This window comes from Bos indicus x Bos taurus, chromosome 15 (genome assembly GCF_003369695.1).
Source record: "Bos indicus x Bos taurus breed Angus x Brahman F1 hybrid chromosome 15, Bos_hybrid_MaternalHap_v2.0, whole genome shotgun sequence".
In the NCBI taxonomy this organism is placed as follows: Eukaryota; Metazoa; Chordata; class Mammalia; order Artiodactyla; family Bovidae; genus Bos; species Bos indicus x Bos taurus.
In genome coordinates, this window is record NC_040090.1 from 60,511,098 (window position 1) to 60,532,040 (window position 20,943).

At 46.2% G+C, this 20,943-nt stretch overlaps 1 protein-coding gene across 31 annotated transcripts in view; it reads right to left on the reverse strand.

The window, feature by feature from the left end:
* The window catches only part of NCAM1 (neural cell adhesion molecule 1), a 362,796-nt gene that overhangs the window by 39,384 nt on the left and 302,469 nt on the right, over window positions 1–20,943 (reverse strand). For 12 of the 31 annotated variants that reach the window (XM_027563724.1, XM_027563718.1, XM_027563716.1 and 9 more), the window contains exons 8-15: window positions 17,949–18,091; window positions 11,573–11,602; window positions 7,098–7,248; window positions 6,618–6,802; window positions 5,984–6,080; window positions 5,499–5,669; window positions 3,306–3,437; window positions 1,936–1,950 (exon numbers count right to left, since the gene is read on the reverse strand). In XM_027563724.1, the coding sequence (XP_027419525.1) occupies window positions 1,936–1,950; window positions 3,306–3,437; window positions 5,499–5,669; window positions 5,984–6,080; window positions 6,618–6,802; window positions 7,098–7,248; window positions 11,573–11,602; window positions 17,949–18,091 (924 nt within the window). The remainder of the gene's footprint in view (window positions 1–1,935; window positions 1,951–3,305; window positions 3,438–5,498; window positions 5,670–5,983; window positions 6,081–6,617; window positions 6,803–7,097; window positions 7,249–11,572; window positions 11,603–17,948; window positions 18,092–20,943) is intronic. The other 19 variants (XM_027563731.1, XM_027563721.1, XM_027563720.1 and 16 more) reach the window with 3 other exon arrangements.

Below are 20,943 nucleotides of genomic sequence, written 5' to 3' on the forward strand. Positions count from 1 at the left end.
CTAAAACTGTGCCACGTTCTCTTTGTCTAAAAAAGGTTTGCTTTTTAATTCTTTAAACCATAACTTAATTAGGTGATTGAGAAAACTGACTTTTCATGTGACTAGCAATGCCTGCTGCTGCACTGCATTACTCATGACTGACTTGGAATGAAGGACTGACCCCACCATTTTCCAAAGGACTTCTTGGAATCTTGCTTGGTTAATCATCCATTTTCATACTGGCAGATAACAAACAACAAAATCTAGAGGTCTTCTTTTTAAAAAATATTAAACGCTGGCTTTTAAAACACAGTGTCTGCTATAAAAATTCTCACCTTAAAGAAGGCTGGGCTGGCAATGAATGAAAACCACTTACGACCTTTGAAGTTCAAGACCCAGTTACTCAGATTCAGTACTCAAACCCCAGTTACTGGGTAAACACTCAGAAGGAGGTCTTGCCTCTCTGTGATGTTACTAAGCCAGCCTCTGTTTACAGATAAAGTCCAGAGGAATGGGCACCTGAAGACTGGGTTAAAGATCCAGGAGGAAGGTGCCCTTGAGCCTTCTGGGTGCTCTGAGGGCAGAGCTGAGCTGTCGGCCCAGAGCGGACAGCTGTCAGTCCTCACTGACAACTCCATTCCCCCTCCACTCTATCCGACTTCTTCCAGAACTGGTTAATTCAGGAACCAACTCTGCTGAGAGAGTAGATTTAGCCCTTGTTCAATATCTCAGAATGCCTACACCGAGCTACTTAGTTTCTGCTGGTGCTGCAATATTTCTGAATAAATTTCAAAAAGATAAGCTTCCCTGAGTGCCTTTCAGGAGCTAGGAGCGTTGCATGAAAAGAATGTGCTGCTGAAGACTTCCCTCCACCCTTCTGAGCTCAGCCTGGGAAGAAGCTGAGCCTCAGCGGACGTGAAGCCCGGGGACATCTATGCAGGTAGAGACTGGACCACAGTTCTGCTCCTGGAGGAGGAGGGATGCTCCTGTTACTCTTGCTTCCAGGTCCACTACTTATAGCTTACAAAATTAGGATGTCCTTTTTGGGGAGAATCACCCCCTTCCTTCATTCTTGGCAATACTGCTACTAAGTAGCTGGCTGTGTGTGTGCGTGTGCTAAGTCGCTCAGTTGTGTCCGACTGTGTGTGACCCCATGGACTGTGGCCTGCCAGGCTCCTCTGTCCATGGGATTCTCCAGGCATGAATACTGGAGTGGGTAGCCTATCCCTTCTCCAGGGGATCTTCCTGACCCAGGGATTGAACCTGGGTCTCCTGTATTGCAGATGGATTTTCCCAAACATGGAAATACATGTTGCAAGTAACCTAGTGCTAAAGAACAGAGTTCACCAGTTAAACTGTGGGCTTAACTCCCCTGCAGGAGGTACCCGTGATGCAAACTCATTCATGCTGTGTGGGTTCCCCCACCCATGCTCCTAGAGCCTTTCAGCTATCACCAGCCAGACAGAAAAGGGAGGTGCAGTGAGCTCAGTTCTTTCACCTCCTAAAAGCACATGTGAAAAGCCTTCTGGGTTCTCGTGCCCATGAAGGGATTCTGAATAGAGGACTGGAGATGCTCTGGTTACTTTTCCGGCATCCTGGCTAATGGTGAGATGATGCCATATCCTTATTTAGAGGCCCTTTGCAGACCTCCACCGTGCTTGGCTCAGCAAAATGTTGCCACAGGGTAATCGTCACACACAGAAATTAATAAATAAACACAATTTCAAAAGACAAAAAATTTGCATGCTCTAAAACAGGACGAGTGTTAGCCTCTTGGAGTAACCTACAGACATTAACAAGAGCACAACTAGACTAAGGTCAGTGTGGTTAGGGCCCGGCCGGCATCATCTACTTCAGCCTCTAGGGGACAAAAGGGACTGGAACTAAATTAAAAAACTAGAACTAGCAGATGTTAACACTCTAGAAACAGGTAATGAGGTATGAAGAGGCACTTACGTGGAAGAGGGCTATCTGCATATCCCATGGATGGAACACAGACGAAAAGAAAAGACAAGAGACAGACCCAAGAAAAAAAAATAAGATGTAAAAGAAATGAATAGGATCTGCAGAACACACGGAGCTGGAAACGCAAATTATCAAATTACTTCAAATCCAGAGAGAAGCAATTCCTGTAGGAGGAAGATGAGACAGGCTCTCTACTTCTGCAAAGAGGCAGGGGGATCACTCTGCAGGCCCCTGACCCCATAGGGAAGAAAGCGGAGGATTCTCCCATATGCCTTTTGACCCCAGGAGTCAGAGGAGGGCCCAGGAAGCTCTGTGACCGCTGGGAGAGTCTTGCTACAGCATCTTCTTCACCTGGATGGACTCACCATCCTCCATGGGGAGGAACTCCATCTGTGGAGGGACTGAACTAGACCAGGGCTCACCCAGAGCTTGGCTGTGTGTGGGGACGGAGAAGTATGGCAGGCTTGGCTTAAGGAAAGAGGGAGCAATGGAGGAAAACAGAACTGCAACTCTGAATGGGATCAGGAAGAAGGGACTCCTGAAAGAGGCCGTGACCAAGGAGACCCCAATGGTGCTCCTGAAAGGAGGAGGGGTACGAATGACAGAGGCCATTTTTTCCCTCTTTATTTTGTTGGGGCTTTGCTCCTGCTCATTTATCCTACAGCAAACTCTGTTTCCCTGTAACTGGATATCTCTGCTTCATTAAAACCCCACAACTAATTATGCCAACCATCACTGCCTTTACTGTCTTCCTTCAAGTCACCAGGTGCTTGGAGCCCATGTGAGTGTGTATGTGTGTGTGTGTGTGTGTGTGTGCGTATGGGTGTGTGCTCAGATGCTCAGTGGTGTCTGACTCTTTGCAACCCTGTGGACTATAGCCTGCCAGGCTCCTTTGTCTATGGGATTTCCCAGGCAAGAGTACTGGAGTGGGTTGCCATTCCCTTCTCCAGGGGATCTTCCCGACCCAGGGATTGAACCCAAGTCTTCCTGCACTGGCAGGCAGATTCTTCACCACTGAGCCACCGGGGAAGCCCCTAGGGCCCTTGTGACAAAGAGCAAATCTCCCAAATCTGTCCCCACCACGCTGCCCTGAGTCTCCTCGGTGCCTCTGATGACATGCATGCGTGGTTTTCTGACCCGGCTGCTACTCTAACAAGCTGGACCAGCTATTAGACTGTGTCTCCAAGCCCTTTGAGAAACTGAGGACCAAGGGAGTGGTATCGGCCGCCGCTGAGGGCCAGAGAACTAGGAGGTGGGACCACCGTGAGCAGAGGGACCTGTAAAGACAAAACGCTGTCATCTGAACACTGGATGGGTCCCCCCACCCCAGGGAGACGAGCCGGGCAGCGGGCTGTACTTACGGACTGGCTGCGTCTTGAACTCGGAGGCGGCGCTGATCTCGCCCAGGCCCTTGCCGTTGAGGGCCGCCAGCCGGACTGCGTACGTCGTCTCGGGCTTGAGGCCCACGATGGTGACGATGCCCTCCATGCTGGCTGTTGTGAGAACAGGTAAAGGGTCACAAAGAGGGGAAAGCCTAATGGTGAAATAGTGCAGCTGCCGTGGTAAACAGTACAGCAAATCCCTCTGTGATTAAAGGTAGAATTCGATCCAGCAGTTCCAGTTCTGGATCTATGTACCAAAGGACTGGAAGCAGGGACTGGAATAGATATTTGTACAAACGTTCAAGGCCATCTTGTTTACAATAGCTGAACTGTGGAAACAACCCAATGCCCCCCAAGAGATGAATGCATAAACAGAACGTGGTCTTCCATACAGTGGAGTATTGCCCAGTTTTAAAAAGGCATGACATTCTGATGCACTACAGCAGGCATGAACCTTGGGGACATCACACTAACTGAGACAGGACAGATACAAAAGGACAAATACTGTATTATTCCACTTATATGAAGTACCTATAATAGTCAATATATATAGAGACTATCAATAGTCTACTATGGGCTTCCATGGTGACTCAGTGGTAAAGAATCGTCTGCCAACGCAGGAGAAGCATGAGATGCAGGTCTGATCCCTGGGTCAGGAAGATCCCCTGGAGGAGGAAATGGCAATTCACTCCAGTATTCTTGCCTGGGAAATCCCATGGACAGAGGAGCCTGGTGGGCTACAGTCCAGGGGGTTGCAAAAGATTCAGACATGGCTTGGAGACTAAAGAGAAACAACAAGAGTCAACTCTATAGAAAGCAGAAGGGTGGCTGCCAGGGGCTGGGGCAGGAGGGAATGCGGAGTTGTCATTTAATGGGTATTGACTTTAGGATGAAAAAGTTCTGGAGATGGACAGTGGTGACCACATAACGATTTAATGCCACTGAACTGTGAACACTAGAAAATGGTTAAAATAATAATTTTTATGTTATATATAGTGCTCACTCAGTCATGTCCGAATTTTGTGACCCCACAGACTATAGCCCACCAGGCTCCTGTGTCCATGGGAGTCTCCAGGCAAGAATACTGGAGTGGGTTGCCATTTCCCATTCCAGGAGATCTTTCTGATCCAGGGATCAAACCCGAGTCTTTTATGTCTCTTGCACTGGCAGGTGGATTCTTTACCACTAGTGCCAGCTGGGAAGCTCATGTTATATACATTTTACTACATTAAAAAAGTTAACTAGGAAACAAAAAGTCTGTTGGACATAGGATTAACCTGCCACAAAGTTCGTATGAGGTTTCAGGGGGATGTCAGGGAGGTGAAGGATGATTTTCTTGTAGTTCTAATCCTGATTCCGCAGAAAGTCCTCCTAGCCCTCCCCAAAGCTGGAGTGATGGGAGCTTCCTGGAAGGATGAGTTCTCAGTAAAACTGAGTCGGAAGATGTCTCTGAATTGCTGTGACACTGCATCCTAATCCAATCCATTCTCAGTTCTACCCTCATTTCTGGGATTAAAAATTTCTATGGAAACAAAACTTACTTCACTGAGTTATTCCAATTAAACCTCAAAGGGAGAGTCAGACATAAACACATTCAATCCTCAGGGCAAGATGAGCTGAGCTCAGAAACTTCAAACTGCAGTCATCCAAGGGTCATTTTTCAAATCTTTGGAAATATTATCATAGAATTGATTTAAAAGAGCTGTCTCGCCGGCTCTGCTTATTAGGTTAATGTCATAATTACATGGCAATCCCTGAATATACCCAAGCAGGACTGGATGGGTGACAGCAGAGACCCTGAAGCACACGGAACCCAAATGTGCACAGCAGGGTAGACAGGACTCCTCTGGGTTGTGCTCAGCACTTAAGTAGGGCTTCTGCTTGGAATGCAGAGCCGGCCTCATTTGTCCTGGCACGGTCATGAGAACCAGGTTCTGAAGTGCCGGGGTGGCAGAAGGCCAACAGCCCCACATGAGACGTGACCACAGCCTAAGGCTGAATACCAGTGACGGTCCTGCAGCACGGGACATCAGCGGGATGGCAGGCAGTGGCATCTGGCGTTCCCCAGTCGGGGGGTGTCACGTCAGAAGCCAGGATCTGGTGAACTCAAGGGGGCTGTGCATGTGTGCCCAGAGACATCATTCTCAAGTAAACTCCGACTCTGCAACTTACCTTCCTTGGCATCATACCACTTGGAGTGCCACACCTCCTCGCCCATTGCTCTCCACTCAGCTTTGTATTTGAGGATGGGCACTCCGCCTGTGGCCTCTGGCTCATCAAATTGCACCTGTGCTGTGCTAGAGTATGGCTCCACCTGGTCGATGGATGGTGAGGATGGAGTATCTGTGGGGAAGACACACATGGAGACCCAGGTCAGCTGGATGTGGCCCAGGACGTAACTTCCGATCATGAAACATGACTCTCTTATTTAACTCTTGCAAATCTTGTCATCTGTATTCTGTCTTCCTGGTCTACCCCACCATATAATTCTCTCCCAATATACCCCATGTCTAGATCTTTAAGCCCCCTTAGCTCTCAGCCTCCTTACCCTGTGGTTGCTGACCTTTACTCCCCCTTCTTCCCACTTTCTGTCATCACAGAAGGTCATGAAATGGACCAGCCAGGGTGAGGGTGGTGTAGCTGGAAGGGGCACTCACCTGCTTGGACAAGGATGAATTCCAAAGACTCCTGTCCGATGCGGTTCACTGCGGTACAGTTGTAGTTTCCAAAATCATTTTCAGAGTCTGGGGTCACCTTTAGAGAGAAGGAGCTCTTGGGTTACAAGTGTCCCACGGAATGGCCACAACCTCAGATCCTTGTTTACTGAACCAAGAATAGAATCAGTAAAGCTCCGGCTCATAGAGTTGGTAGATGCAAACTACTATATAGAGAATGGATAAACGACAAGGTATAGCACAGGGAACGCCATCCAATTTCCTGGGATAAACTACAATGGGAAAGACGATAATAAAGAAGAATGCATCTCTGGGTATAACTGAGTCATGGTGCTGAACAGCAGAGATGGGCACAACATTGCAAATCAACTATACTTCAATTAAAAAAAAAAAAAAAAGAAAGGGATCTCATGAGGAAGGAACACTCTGCTCCCCTCCAGGCCCTGATCTGGCTCCTCGAGAGGAAGGAGCAGGCTGAGGCTGGTTTTCTTCCCCAATGAATGGCTGCCCAGGATGCGCCAGAGAAGCGAGGGAGAGGATATCAGCTGTACCCAGCAGCCTGTCCACACTCAGACCACGGCTCCTGCACCGCGCCCCCACCCCGACACCGCCTCACCTCCAGGTAGCTGGCGGACGGGGTGTTGTAGATCTTGATGTTGCTGTAGTTGGAGCTGGGCAGCAGCTGACCGTCTCGGAACCACGAGATAGTGGCACTGGGGTAGGCAAACACCTCGCAGGTGATGTTCACCTGGTTCCCCTCCCAAGTGTACACAGCCACAGGGCCCTGCAGCTTGGGGGCATCTGCAAAGAAGGACAGCGGCTCCAGAAAGACTGCTGTGATCGCGGAGTCCCCCCCACTCTGGCTTCCGGCCCTGAGATGGCGGAAGCGGATCTGACGCGGGGGAAAGCGGGGATCGGGGCTTTTCCCATGAGCTGCGTGGGGAGACAAGCAGACCCGTAAGTCTGAGGATGGTGTGGGGGGGCCCCTTGGGGACACAGCTTTGGGATGACCTAGGGCCTACCGCCGCGGGACAGGTGCGTCACCCCGACCCTGCGCAGCCCTCCCTGCCCCGCATCCTCCCGCCGTTCTCCTCACATTGCACTTCGAGGTACATGGACTGGGAGTCCTGGCCGATGGTGTTGCTGGCAGTGCAGACATACTCCCCGGCGTCGGTGTACTGGATGCTCTTCAGCGTCAGGGACGACACGCGGGCGTGGCTGCGCACCACCATGTGCCCGTCCAGGGTCTGCCGGAAGGGGAGGGGCGGTGTCAGCGTCTGAAGTGGGCGGGGCTGAGAACAGGCATCACTGCGCATGACCAGCCTCACAGCTCTCCCCTCTTCGAGCCAACGTCTAGGTCTTGCTTTAGGTACCAACTCGTGGCAGCACGGCTCCAGAGAGCACCATGGGAACTTGGGTGCATCCCAAACAGAAAAATGGGTCTCAGTTTATCCAAGCAGCCTAGCCTGTGTGCCAAGACTGGCTTGGGAAGGACAATCGAGGCCCCCAGACAGCTTGGCTTGGCATATCTGAAATGGAAGCCAAAGTCTGGCCAGCAGGCATTGCAGCTGCAATGGTCTCACCTCATGAGGTTCTGGAAAACCTGCACTTCCGTCCTTTCCTTCCCGCCTATCTGCCTGTTCCCTGGTGTGTGCACACGTAATGGGAACTCCGAATGCGCCAAATGAAAGAAATGATACAAGAAAGTCATCTTTCTGAAGATGCCTCATTTTCTTGAATGCTTAACACTAAAACAGTTTCATTCCAAAAAAGTCTAACAATCCAGAGCTCAGGAGCTGTTGTACTGGAAGTGAGGGGAACTGGGTCCCCTGTCCTGGGATGGTGATACAGAGATTGCCAGCCATATTTAGGACCCTAGACACCACAATCACCATGTTTTAGCCCTTGACACTAGAACTGTCTTCCTGGGTCTTTGGAATTACAAGAACTGGTCAAACAGACAATCAGCATATGAGGCCTGGGCAATGGGTCCTGGAATATTTCCTAGGGGTTTCCCCTTTATACTCAAGTAAAATGGTTGCTGGCCTAGGAAGAGTCTGGGCATGTGGCCTGAGTTCAGATCCTCAAGAAAGGGGGTCATCTGAAGAAGGAGTCTGGCTTCTCATGGGCTGGGCCGTACTTTTATGTCCACTGCGTGGTATTCCATAGACAGGGGCATGTGAGTGCTCTGCCTATAGCATCTGTCATCCCATGAGGTCGCGCTTTTAAAGAACTAGAGAATACCTGCCTTCAGGTTCCTTTGAGCTGCCGGTATGGAAGCCTGAAATCCAGTCCTGAAATATCATAAAGCAGGCCAGTTTGGGGAGTTCAAAAGCAAGACACCATTGGCCTTAACTGCAGCCTTAGACCTACCACAAGAAGTCCCTCTGTCATCCCTGGTATTTAGCTGATCAGTCGTGTCCGATTCTTTGTAACCCTATGGACTGTAGCCCACCAGGCTCCTCTGTCCATGAAGATTCTCCAGGCAAGAACACTGGAGTGGGTTGCCATGCCCTCCTCCAGGGGATCTTCCCAACCCAGGGACAGAACCCAGGTCTCTTGCATTGCAGGCGGATTCTTTACTGTCTGAGCCACCAGGGGAACCCAGCATCCCTGGTAGAGCTGGTCTATTTCAGTCATTTAAGCCCCATCGCATTTCATATCCAGAAGCTGGAACACAACTGCCAGCAAGGAGACAGAAGAGCTGAGCAAAACCATCGCCACCTGCTGCAGTGAGCGCCACCCCTCTCTGACAGGAATGCCCAGATGCCTCGGCTCTCCGCCCCCAGGTGCCATGTGAAGCTGAGAGGCTGACTGGTTGAGAAGGAGCACCCCCAGAGGATATGCACATGAATGTGAGCTGACATGGGCTGGGGTAGAGGCCTTGCCTAGAAAATCCGAGACATCTGGTTTGTTGAAGATACTGGCTCCTGAAAACCCTTTTCAAGTGGGCAGACAGGGTCCACGGCAGTGTGTGATTTTCATGTGCCAAGCAAAATCTTGACCCATCACCTAAACCTGTGGCATCCGGAGTGTGAGGTCATCCCTGCAGTATCTACGAGGGCTGACCTGACCTGCTCATCATCCCTATTTCCCCAAAAGACAGAAGAGTAAGAACATAGGTTCAGCCAACAGTAACGCCAGCCAGAAGCTGAACTCTATAATTTTTTGTCACATTCCCAGGACTTGTCCTTGGGGCCACCACCACAAACCAGGAAAACTGACCGGAACCTTTCAGAAGTCAAGAGAACATTTCCATAAGCAAGGATGTAGCAGCAGAAGATGCAAAGAGAGTCATGTATGTAAGAGAAGGACATCAACAAGCAAGCCCAAAGGGGGGCATGAGCAGTTTTTACTCAGAATAATCTAGAAAATGGTCAGAGAGAAATGACAGTCCTATTTTCCCCCCTTTCTATCAGGTCAGTTTGTCTAAATTTCTCTCTGGAAAACTTTCTCATTGAACGATGTCAACAGAGCAGTAGGCGGCCTTCCACAGGGATCTGTAGTTTTGCGGTGGCTCAAGACAGGACTGATGACAGGATTACTTGCCAGATGCCCAGTTCTTCCCTCCGAGGGGGCGCAGACAGACTCCAGGGTGATTGGACTATTTCCCTCTGAAATGATTTACTCTGGCACCAGGTCAGAGTCAGACAGCGCCCCCTCCAAGCCATCCAGACCAGAGGTCATGTAGGCTGATGGTCCAGATTCAAGAAGGAAGCAGATAAACTGGACATGAATGAAAAGATTGTTATGGCAAAAAGACCCTGTTTTGCAAAAAAAAAAAAAAAAAAAAAAAAGCATGAAGGGCAATTACAATTGCTCTTCTCATCAAAACATTTTTGTCTCTCTTCTTGCCGGGAGAAGTCCTAAGGCTTTCCAGAGCTTACAGAGTGAAATTGGCCACAACTCAAGCCTTCTTTCGAACTCATCTGGATTCGTGGTCTTCATTTCTGACTGAGACAAATAGAAGGGAACGGCGCTTCTGAGCCCCAGGGGGCAGAACTCACTTGAAAGTCAATTATGTCCAGAGTGAGATAACTTAAGATAAGGACACTTCGGCAAAACGGAGTGAGGTGTCTGCTTTCCTGGGAGTAAACCAATTACTTCCACTACTAATAGCAATCCTCTCAACATCTCCTTAATGCTCCCTGATAAATCTCAGCTCCTCCTCTAGCTGGGTCTAAATCTGAATGACAGGGGAAGATGCACAAGGCCAGGTGGAATGAGAGGGGAAGTGGTTCAGGAGTGGCTGATAATTAACCCTTCTTTTCTCCCATCCCCAATCTTAATGAGCCTGTGACTTCTGGGCAATAAAGCACCCAGTCTGTGACAGCACTCCTGGGCTGCAGGAAGAAAGTGTTTCAGTGATCCTGTGCCCCTAACTACAGTCCCTACGCCGTGGAGGAAGGGATGATACAAAGGGAGCTTATAATGAACTAGATTTGATGACAGCAGGCTGCAGAAACTACCACCAGTGCCTGGGGACAGGCAGTCAACTTTTTAAATATTAAACGGCATTAAATATTTATAGCCATGACCTGAACACATGAGTTATGTGTTCTGAATAATTATCATTTCTGAAAGACCAGGGGGATGGGTTTATCCAATTTAAATATAGTCCACAGGATTGCCATATTCTACATTTATAGTATTACACAATATCTAAGTTCCATCTAGAGAAAAGGTTCCTTTATATTTTACAGATTAGATTTTCGAACTTCATCTAAAGCATACTGGTTTTGATTTCAATCCTGTCACTTAATCACACAAATCAGGTCAAGAACGGTAGACATAATCCTAAGTAGGGTCTTGGGTGCGTAGCAATTACAATCTAAAGATTAATATTTAACCTCAGTTTTCAAACTAAGTCCCACATTACCCAAATGGCAGTCAGAGAAATTTCAAAGGCTAAATACGCTACTGACTTAAAACACACACACACACACACACACACACACACACACACAGAACCATTTATGACACATCATTCTAATCTCATAAATTTAATGCTCTATAAAAGTAACATAGATGTGTTTAGCAATTTGGGAAAACCAATGAGAGACGTCATTTGCATTGCTTCGAGATGAAATGTGATGTGGTAATTTACCAAGACCAATCATGATAAAATAAGCGAGCAACAAGATGAGTTGAGCTGGAAAGGTAAGGGCTGAGTGGGTTTTTAGATCACTAAACTCTGTGACTTTATGATCCAAAGCCACATCAACCAGGTGAGAGTCAAAAAATTTCATCATTTCAAAATGCCTGGCCTGGGAATTGGGGCCATTTATTTCTCTGAGTATAATTACCTGGATGTGATTTTATCAGCATCAGCAAGAGAATAAGATCCAGTCTTAGGAAATAATAAAGATTTGTTCTTCCACTCCCAACATACCTTGCTCGCTCATCCTGCAAGGACACTATTGCTAAGTAACGTCTACCACTATGGACCTATTCTTGAATCACACTAAATTACTAGTTAGTTTTAGCATGTCTGGTTATTAAACTGCAATGGCGAGTTAAACTGTAGTGCTTGCAAAACTAAAGACTGACTAGTGGTCGGGCAAGCTATACCTCTTGCTTCTCTGGTCGAGTCCACGAAGCCTGGAGAGAACAAGATATAAAACACAACAAGAGAGCAGTAAAATTTTACAATATGTTGCTTCAGAGAATTGATGTATCCCACTGCGTTCCGTGCACATGCAGTTTCTTTCCAATTCAGAGCTTTTTCCAAGGCCCACCTTCAATGGTATGTTTACTGCCCAATGTAACTTAGGATTTAGCTTATGCTTAGCTTTTCTGCCCCCCTTATGCACATTAAAGTGTACAATTCACAGGTAACGCTTCTCCTAATCTTTGGAAGACATACATATGGCTACCAGCTGACATAGTAGACTGCTCCTATTCCCAAATACCTTGAATATCCCTCATGTCAGTAGGTGACACTGCTAGCTCCAACCACACAATACAGAGAAACTTATAGAGTAGGTTTCCTCCTTCGGATTTGATGGGACAGCTTATCACACATACATTATTTTGTGCTCATGCATTTTGCAACTCTGCATGCATACTATTAAAATCAAATTTGTATTAAAAAAAAAGGGGGGGGAATGAAGAAAGGAAGAGAGAGGGTATATTAGGAATGAGAAGAATGCCCTTAAGACTACGGGGCAGGATGGTTTGAGGATACTGAACTCTGAGTGCTGTGGTAGGTTCCAGTTGGTTCTTAAAGGCAGAGGGACGACATGCTGGTTTAAGCATCTTCATCAAACATGGCATTCACAAAGGAGAGAGCCAACCCAGGAACACAGGGGCCTTTGGGTATTTTCCTACCCACATCAAGATTTTTTATTTATCCAGCACTGGGGAATCTACTCTGCTTACAGCTTTTCTGATTTCATGATGGGAGTCAAAAACATCATACCTGATGTCGTTGACTGCCTGACTATCCCTGAGGTTCAGACGGAAAAAGGATACAAAAGACACCAGAGACACAGCAATGCAATCCCAGGAATGCGAATGAATTAGCAAACATTTAGTAAGAGGCTACTAAATGCAAGGAGAGGCTACTAAATGCAAGGAGCTGTCACGAGAAATGAGGGATGTGGATTCTGTCACAGGATGGTGGAGTGAAGAAGGAAGTGAGAAACAGGAACACGCATAGACCAGAGCAACAGCGGGCAGACATGTCACACGTGGCTGCTGTATCCACATCACTGAGAAGCTTGTGTGTCACATGCCAGGGCTGCACGAATCAAGACTGGTTTCAGGGCCTCCATCATATGAGTTGTTTGCTTTTCAGATCAGATTCTTCCTGCGTCTCTCTCAACTCACTGTGGTTTTGTGGCTTTTAGAATAAGTGGATGCTAGTAACACAATGCTTCTAGTAGCCTGAACTTCCACCTGTGTTCCTGGTGGGATAATAAGATATATCTTTTTTTTTTTCCTTAGATCAGAATTTCAGGTGAACAATGACTAATTTTTTAATTTTAATTTTTAGTGTAGTGTTTAAAATTTAAAACATCTAGCAAAAGAAGATCCCCATGCAGCGTTTACTTGGGACACACTTATACTTAAAAGAAAATATCTGGTAACCCTAGTTGGGAAAAGCAGAGGCAGTTCAGTAAGTGGCTAAAGCACACCTCCTGTAAGAGGAATTGGTAAGGACATCAATCCAGGTCCTGACAAACAGTGCCAGGGAGAAAGCAAACAGGATAACCTGACCCTGGTAATTTGGTGAAGGCATGTAGCCGACTTTAAGATAACCTGATATGCAAATATACATACTTACAAATTAGAATATGATTAGCTATTTGAAAATGGTTAGTTCCAGGTGCTTTTTAACATTGCGTGTTTCATGATGTTACACACAAGTCTGTAGGAATATGTATACAAACTAAAGTGGGGTGATAGACACTTCTCCTAGGTTTTCCCCTGTTAGACTTCTGTCCACATCCTAGATAAAACAGACTCTAACTGCTCAATGCAGGCACCTTACCCTGCGTTTAAGAGTAAGCACCTGATTTGTACTGAATGAGGAGTTCTTCCTGATGAAAAGAAACTTCAGTCTCCAAGGAATACAGAGTTTCAAAAAGTTTCTCTCTTTTGTAGGATACTCTGTCAACTCAAGATACAAGGTTCATGAAATGCCTTTTACTTATTTCTGTCTCTTCTGATCTCAACACTTTGTGTCTCTCTTTTTCCTTAGACATTAAGGTTTTACCAGCCTTTCTTTCTCAGTCTCTTCAAAGGCCTAGAGATGTTCAAATGAGCAGGCAATGGAGAGAGTATGCAAGTCACCATCTAGGGGCCTCACTCAGTAAGTAAATAGCACCTGGAATTTAGTGCCACTTACTGTGAGTCTTTAAAATACCTGGCAATTTAAAAAATGAGTCTGAATGGGATGAGTAATAAAATGATGTGGATGCACAAATTTTCTTGGTATCACAATGACCTCCATACACAGAGATCAAACTGACTCACCACAATGTTCAAAAATTTTGGCCAACATATTAGTGACCACTAAGAAATGGATTAACTGTCAGACAGATGATCTCTCCTAATGATCTTAGTGACCCAACCTAGCCTAGTTATTATCAGCTGTTGAGTGAAACCAACTCAACTAAAGCCTAACAGATTGATTATAATCAATCTGAAATGAGTGCTTCGACTAAAGCTGGATATTATCAAAGATATTATGTGACTTTTGGCCTCACTGTACTTTTTTTTTTTGCTTTATTTCTCATCTTTTTTGAATGAAGAACATCAGTATTCCATTAGAAAGTCAGCACAATTCCATGGTTGAAAGCTTTTGCTCCCCCTCCTCTTAAAAAGGAGAAATACTAGACTCAACTAAGCAGTGAAGCAAAAGAGAAAGCCGTATTTAATCAGTGTCTACTGTCACCAACTTTATTAAAGGAAGCACTGAGCCTCCCAAGAAAGTCATCAGGATCATTAGAGAGCACCACAGCGTTATGCCCTCTACCCCTGAGCCACTGACCCCTGGTTGCATTCTAAGGGCTCAGCACTTGATTTTGTCCCAGTCAATATTTTTATCAAGGACTTGGACAAAGATATTTCAAATAAGTATTCATACCAGGTTGGAAGCAACAGCTAATACAGATGCTGGACAGCAGTTGCATGGAGAAGGCTGAAATACCTGCCCTTGGGTCTTGGACTTAAGAGCTGGGTCATCATTGACTGTTGGACCCCATTACTTTTAACACATATAAATGAAACAGGTAGCCCCCACTGGCTGAAATGCTGTGGACCCAAAGACCTCTAAGGACAGTTCTGATGAAAACCAGTCCTGACTGGTCAGCAAGATGGACTAAAATGGTCATTCTCAAGCCAAGGAGCGTTTCTTTATGTGATGTTTTTGGTAACCAGAATGATTAGAGGTGGTTACTAACATTTAAAGGAAAAAGAGCAGTGGTGCTAAATATCTTACAATGTACAGGACAGTCTCAGTGAAGAAAGTCTTTCCAAACTGTCATCCTGACCCCCATTGAGAAATACTGGGTTGCAACAAACAAAACAATTTTTAATAGAAATAAATGTAGAATTCTACATTATTGGTTAAGCAACCAATTGCATCAGGACAGGGGATATGTGGCTTACATGCAGTTCATACTAAAACGAGCTGGGTCTTTTAGCTGACCACAAGCTCAACAGGAGACAACGGAATGAGAAAATTGTTAAAGGGCTAATGTGATATTGACTGCATGATGTCAGTGTCCAGACCAAGGGAGCGATAAGCTAGGAGGACTGCTGTACTGGGCGCTGCAAACTGAGAGGGAACGCTCGTGAAGTGAAGCGCTCTAGTACAGGACGACCAGAAAGGCGAAGGGTGTGAAAACCATAAGATAGGAGCAACAGTGAAAATAACCGGAAGTGTCACAGGGTAAGAGGACCGACCAAGGAAACACTGGAGGGCTGGTTAACAGTTCCCACGCAAGGGGCCCAGTGGCAGGGCGGGAAGGCTGGGAAGCAGCCGGCTCTCTCGAGCCTCAGGGCTACCGCCTGCCCTGCAGAGGACTGACACTGTCGCCCTTCAAGCAGGGGCTGAGTGACTTTCTGGCAGTGAGACGAGACAACCTCCAAAGGAGGCTTCCTTCCAACCTCCTGGGATTCTGGCAGGTCATGGGATCTACTTCTCAGGAGCCCTCCTGCCCTTCCCGGTAGACACAACTGTCTATTCTTACTGCTCAGTGCATAATCTTGACTTGCAAAAGAAAATAGTTTGCCTCTGCTCCTACAGTTCTGTGACTCTGATAATCATCTTGATACCTAATTATTTATCATGCAACTTCAGACGCAGGAGACAATGAGGAGTGGCTGCCAAATAAAAGTAAAATTTACTATTTGGCATCCAACTGGCTCACGAACAGGCCATGTCTGCTTTCTAAATTTTTAGCTACTCTCAGTGTAAGATGACTACCAGGCTGTTTTGATGTCAATATATAATTAATAGAAACAGCAACTTTTCTCTACAGGGTTTCATTTAGGCAAATATGCTGATCTGGGGTTACATCCCTGGCCAGTTTGGAAGACTCATTCTGACACTGATTCATTCATATTTCAGTAATGTCCCTTGAAGGTGGCCCATAGTAAAAGAAAGCAGAACACAGCCTATGTAGCTGGGCTTAAATACTTTCTCAGACTGAGACTAGTGATCGACACTGATAACTGAATTACGCAAAGCCTCCTTGGCTTGAGATGGTCTCTGCTGGACACGTTTGGTTTTCATATTTAGGAAGTATGAGGGTGCATTAGTGACTGGCTTTTTGTTCTCATTCTGTAAAAATTAATTCACAGGTACAAGCCAGAAGTATCTACCTATTAAAGGACCTGAGGTAGGCACAAATCACAATAACCTTTCTGGTCTAGCTTGGCTGCTGAGCTATTCCTAGAAAAGATATAGAATTTAAAACCATCATTAATCTGGGGTAGATGTTATTTCTGTCCTTCACTTTAGGTCAGAGATGTACATTGGGTCATTCTGGACAAATCTACTCTCAAGCTTGATACAGAAAAATCCTCCAAGCGGCAGCCCTGTGGTTTGAGCCCTGAGATGTACATTCAATCCACATAACACACATGATGGGAGCTAAAAATCTGAGTTGAGGGTTTAATTCCAATGTTGATAAAGAAAGTATCCAAGTAAACACCACATTACTTAATTCAGTTGGTTTTCACAATATCAAACAGCATATGCAAGTTTCAAAAATACTTAGCAGTTCCTCAGCTGAGTTTTGGTTAAGCTGAATTCAACTCTGGAGGTAAAACTTGCAAAAAAGAATGGATTTTTTTTGGAACAGCAATTTCTGTTCCTCTTGATTTAGCTTTGTCTTCTATTAGTAGTAGAGAAATCAGTTGCTCAAATGCAAATTCCAAATTTGGCTCTGAAATTTCACACTCTCTCTTTTTAGCTGTATTTGAGTCTACTCTCTCTAGGGATTTCCTTATGCAGACAGAAGAGTGATGATCTATCATGTTCTGACATTCTGGTCAATCAGCAATCCATTATAAATGTTCTTTAAGGCTACGGCCATTACTCCTGAATAGGTGACAAAGCTGTGGCTAACTAAAATGAAGCCCATTACTGCAGGATATATGAAAAGAGATTGGAGAAGTGCCATGAGATGGTTTAAGTTGCTTTAAAACCAAGCTTCTTCCTCCTCCTGCCTTTTGGCCCACTCAATAGCACAAGGCTGCCCAGTATGGGGTTACCTCAATTTTCATATATGGTCAATAATAAAGACAGCTTTCCGGTGACCTATAAATCCATGTGCTTGAAAGCTATATCTTACGAGTCATTTAAATTTGCCAGGAACATTGCTGCATTGTTTTTCAGCTCTCAGAGACTATCCTGCAGAACCTGGTGTGATCTTCCTCACGTAGAAACTGCTAGTTATTTTTGCCTTGAGAACAAAATGATGCCCAAATGTGACTGAGAACACAGGCAGACACAAAGGCAACCACGCTTTTGTGCATGTAGTGCATGAATATACGCATCACAAGGAAAATAATTGAGAGGCTCATTCTGACCCCTATTAGGTCTGGGAGACATTTCCTTGGGTGCTCCTGAGATGACGCTAATAGCACCTAACGCGCTGGGATCTCAACTTCCCCCTGTTCTTCCCCAGCTCCGTAACCGTGCACTGGAGAATCCCTATCTCCGTCCTCCTTGTGATGTCTAACTTACCCGCACCCACTAACATGACACCCCTGCAGATCCATGCAAGGAGCTATGCCTCCTCCATCTCAAGCGGGTGCCGAACAGGCCACAGCCAGGGCAGGTGGGAGGAGGGGGCCCACAGAACCTGGCGGTGACCTCCAGCGACCACATCCCAATTTCTGGTTCACTGAAGAGGGCTGGGCATGGGGCAGACTCAACCCGAGTCGGGTCTGAGTTCCATGGCCCTGAAACTCTCGGGTGATATTATACCTTTTCTTCACTGCTGATGTTTCGGGTGGATGTTCTCCAGGTGATTGAGGGAATGGGGTCTCCTGAGGCTTCACAGGTAAGAGTGACCTGTTCCTCCAGTTCCATGGCAGTCTGGTTCTCTACGTAGGTGATTTTGGGTTTTGCTGAAAACAGAGAACATTTCTATGAGTTTACCTGATGTAGTTTAGCTTTCCAGGTTTGAATTATAAATGCATGTATCCAACGAGGTTATTAACTTATTAAGCCTAAAGCCGTGTTCTAGGTGTTGCACGAGATAACGAGTTGAACTCCCCAGGAGCTGACAGTGGAGCTGGCCTGTGTCAACACCACAGTGACAGTACTAACAGCCAGGTCCTGTATGGTGGCAGCTACCAGCACAGTGGTGCTAAGGGCTGAGCAGAGGATGGGCCCGCCTCTGGCTGGGTCTTCAAGACGGAGGCAGCTTTGGGGCTGGGCTGTGAGATTATCAGGAGGTGGAACTTAGGGGGGACACAGAATCATCCCAAGTGTGGAAAGCCGTGTGAATGAAAGCAAGGAAGCAAGAACGTGTGAGGAGAGAGTGGGGAAGAGAGCAGAGTGTCAGGGTCCATGGTCCTGTGCCTCGGAGCAGTGGGAGACAGCGCTGGATCCAGGCAGAGAGTGTCTTGATCATCCGGTGATAACTCTTGCTTGGATTTTATCCCGTGCCTGCTGGAGGCCCCCTCACGGTGTTTGGTCAGAGGAATGAATGCTCGTTTGCGTTAGAAGAAGGTTAATCTAGGAAAAATTAAAGATGGAGAAAGCCTGAAGGTGGAGAAACCAACCTGGAAGTCACGGGACCCCTCCAGATGTGATGTAATATGATCCTGAACATCATCTCTAGGGGAATAGAGAAGGGGCAGCTTCCAGAGAGATGCTGAAGGAAAGCTTTGCAGGAAGTGGAAGTGAACAGAGTGCAAGTAGAGATGGGGAGAATCCAAAGGAGGGATGAGGAGACCAAATGACTCAAGAGATTCTGAGCACCTTGGAGGGCTATGCTAGCATTAACTTGAAATGTGGTGGGTGACCTGCTGGGGGCTGGGGAGTGGCTGAGGAAGAAGATGAGTCGAGATGAGTTCATTTTCCAAATGTTTTGGGTAACGCAAGAAAGCGCAGGCATTCACGGCTGAGTTTAAATGTTAAAACATTAGAGAAAATTGAATTTTCCCAATTTAAAACAATTATACTCTGAAATCACTAAACCTTCCATCGAAAAGAGAGCACTGCACAAATGTAACTTATTTCACTAATAGAGAAAAAAGCCAGGCTAGATAAACAAACAAATGATAAATAAATTCGAAGTATGGATAATTTTTGAAAGAACTGCATTTGCTTTATATTCAAATTCATGCAGTAACTTCAAGTAGGCTAATAAAACCACTGCCTATTATATATCCTCCAAGTTGAGGCCTTGGTTCTATTTTAATAAACAGAAAACAGTGATGGAGCTGTGCATTTTCCATAGCAAATATCTACTTCTATATGAAATGACCCATATCGTTCAAATATTCTCCTACAGCTTATCTGTCCTAACAGCCTGCTTAGAGCAAATCCTTTTTGAAGGTTAGCATTAAGGCATGTCTCAATTCAATGAAGCCAAATGATCACAAATTTGAACAAATGTGATGGAGCCCACATGAGTGAGGTTTTCCTCCAGGAAGCTTCTGTGTCTATCTTGATCAACAAAACTTCCAAGGAGCTTACAACCCATACTGGACTCTGGAGTAAGTGTTAAGTGTTTTTGTTGAAGAGGAGGTTTTACAGAGGTAAAATAAAAGTTACATTTCTTTTCTGTTAAAAATCACAAATTAAAAACTTAAAAAAAAAAAATCAGCCAAACAACTGAAGTCACTGAACTCACAGGTGGTCTGGGGTCTGAGGGAAGCCCCAAGAAAGCTATGTGGACACTGTGGTCCAGACAGTGTTTGTGGATATTGTCCTGACCCACAGCACTTTGTCCTGGCAGCGAAAGTTAGCAGAAGACAGATCCGTGACAGTTAGCATCTATGAAGAGTATCTGTAATCTATGAGGAATATTTGGTCTTGGTGACTCCATTTCCCAGATGGTTATAAAGGTTGCCCTGTATAAGTCTTTAGAACAAGGCAAAATACATTCTTCCTAAAACATGATTAACAATGGCTAATTTTGTATGGTCTACAGAGGCTGTCAGAAGGAAGGCAAGCTACTCACTGTTAATCGTCTCTGCACCCCAGAAGCAAGCTACTCTTGTAACTAACTGGAGTCTCAGAATACTGCCTTGGAAACAGGAGAGCAATATAATTTATTGTCCAAATTGGGGCATTCTTGAGAGTGAAAGGCATGCTGTAAATAATTACTCTGGGACAACGGGCATGATTGAGCAGACAGAGACAGGTGTGGGGTCACTCTACTCAGGAAAGAGTCCCCCCTTCTGCACACCAGCATCTAAAAGACTCTCTTCAGCGTTTATCTGTGAATGGTACTTGCACCGTCTTAATGAACCTCTGTTGTTGGCCCTTGACTTTGGATCTCTGTTCTGTTCTTTAAGGAGAAGGCAATGGCACCCCACTCCAGTACTTTTGCCTGGAAAATCCCATGGATGGAGGAGCCTGGTGGGCTGCAGTCCATGGGGTCACTAAGAGTCGGACACGACTAAGCGACTTCACTTCACTTTCTGTTCTTTAACTGCTGCCATGGGATTTAATGCCTTGGACTGTTCCATTGCACCTCTCCCCACGGGCCCCGCTGTGAGCACAGCTGTGCTTCTGAGTTTTCTAAGCATGCCTGCTTTCCCCACCCAGCGCATCAATGGCTCTGCACCTGCCACCGAGGGCCAGACTTGTCCACTCTCACTCCAGCCCAGGCGCCTGGAAGTCCGAGGAGGGTTCCAGGGCCTCTGCTTCCCTGCACTGAGAGGCTGGGTGTGACCAGGTGCCCTTTCCTTCAGGCACCTGTTTGTCTTTCGCTGTAACTCATATGAGCTGCTTTGGTCCTCAG